Genomic DNA, 1,158 nt, shown 5'->3' on the forward strand with positions numbered 1-1,158 from the left:
GCCGTTGTTCAGGGAGCACTGGTCTGCGGAGAGAGGACATGCTCATCAGGTCCTCATCCCACTCCTGGCTGGGACCCCATGTCCCAGTGCCCAGCTCCGCACTCACCACAGAGCTCTCCCTCATCAGAGCCATCCCCACAGTCGTCAGAGCCGTCGCAGAGCTTCTCGGGGGGGAGGCAGATGGAGGTGTTGTTAGCGCAGGTGTGGGAGGGAGGTTTGCACACCAGCGACTCGCAGTTTTCCTCGTCTGAGTTGTCCTCGCAGTCACTATCGCCGTCGCAGACCCAGGCCTTGCTGATGCAGCGGGCTGCCAAGGGGAGAGCGAGAAGGGAGCAGATCAGATGCCGAGGAGATGTTATTTCAGGCATTCTGGGTCCCAGCTGCCGTGGAGCTGGTGTCCCTCCAGCACGTCCCCTGTCCCCATCCCCACCAAACCAAGGCCGGTCCCACTCCCTTTCTCAGGTCAGAGGGGGCAGGGGGCAGCGGTTCCCCCCTCTCCTGCTCTCACCTGAGTCCTTGCAGCCAAACTTGACGTTGGGGTCGCAGACATGGGTGACCCCCTCGCAGTTCTTCTCATCACTGGAGTCCATGCAGTCTGTGTCGCCATCACAACGCCAGCGCATGGGGATGCAGAGCCCGTCCAGCCGGCACTGGAACTCATCGGTGTGGCAGCCCCCGGGTGGGCGCGTGGCTGGCGGGAGGGCACGCGCACCCGCTCACTGCCTTCGCCCCGAGGAGCTGGGAACCGGTTAGGCTCGGGGGGCAGGAGGAGGACTGGGCACTCAGCCCAGCAGGGAAAGGGCTGGAGGCACCCAGAGGTGCAGAAGGGGGGGGTTATCTGGGCACCCATGGTGGGCAGAGGAGGCTGCAGGATTTCCTGCCTGGAAGCTGGGGATCTGCCTAGAGGGGTTTGCGGCTCCCCGGGCAGGACGGCAGCAGAGCTGATGCCCAGGGGTGTCCATCTGCCGCTCACTCCCTCCCTCCCAGGGCAGGACCTGAGTCCCCCCAGGTGAGGACACAGAGCAGCAGCACAGCAAGCAGCCCGGCTCCGCCGCAGCCTGGGGCTCACCCTGGTTGGTGCAGTTGGCGTGAGTCTCATCGCTGTAGTCCCCACAGTCATTGTCCCCGTCGCAGGTCCAGTGCACAGGGATGCAGCGC

General features: G+C 64.9%; 1 protein-coding gene across 1 annotated transcript in view; it reads right to left on the reverse strand.

The window, feature by feature from the left end:
* LRP1 (low density lipoprotein receptor-related protein 1) overlaps positions 1 to 1,154 on the reverse strand; it is a gene marked incomplete at both ends in the record, with an annotated part of 35,593 nt that extends 34,439 nt beyond the window's left edge. Inside the window, 4 exons of the mRNA XM_010289186.1 lie at positions 7 to 23; positions 107 to 307; positions 509 to 691; positions 1,070 to 1,154. Coding sequence (XP_010287488.1) covers positions 7 to 23; positions 107 to 307; positions 509 to 691; positions 1,070 to 1,154 — 486 coding nt within the window. The remainder of the gene's footprint in view (positions 1 to 6; positions 24 to 106; positions 308 to 508; positions 692 to 1,069) is intronic.
* Positions 1,155 to 1,158: the final 4 nt, after the last annotated feature.

The sequence above is a fragment of the Phaethon lepturus genome, unplaced genomic scaffold (assembly GCF_000687285.1).
Source record: "Phaethon lepturus isolate BGI_N335 unplaced genomic scaffold, ASM68728v1 scaffold26886, whole genome shotgun sequence".
Lineage (NCBI taxonomy): Eukaryota > Metazoa > Chordata > Aves > Phaethontiformes > Phaethontidae > Phaethon > Phaethon lepturus.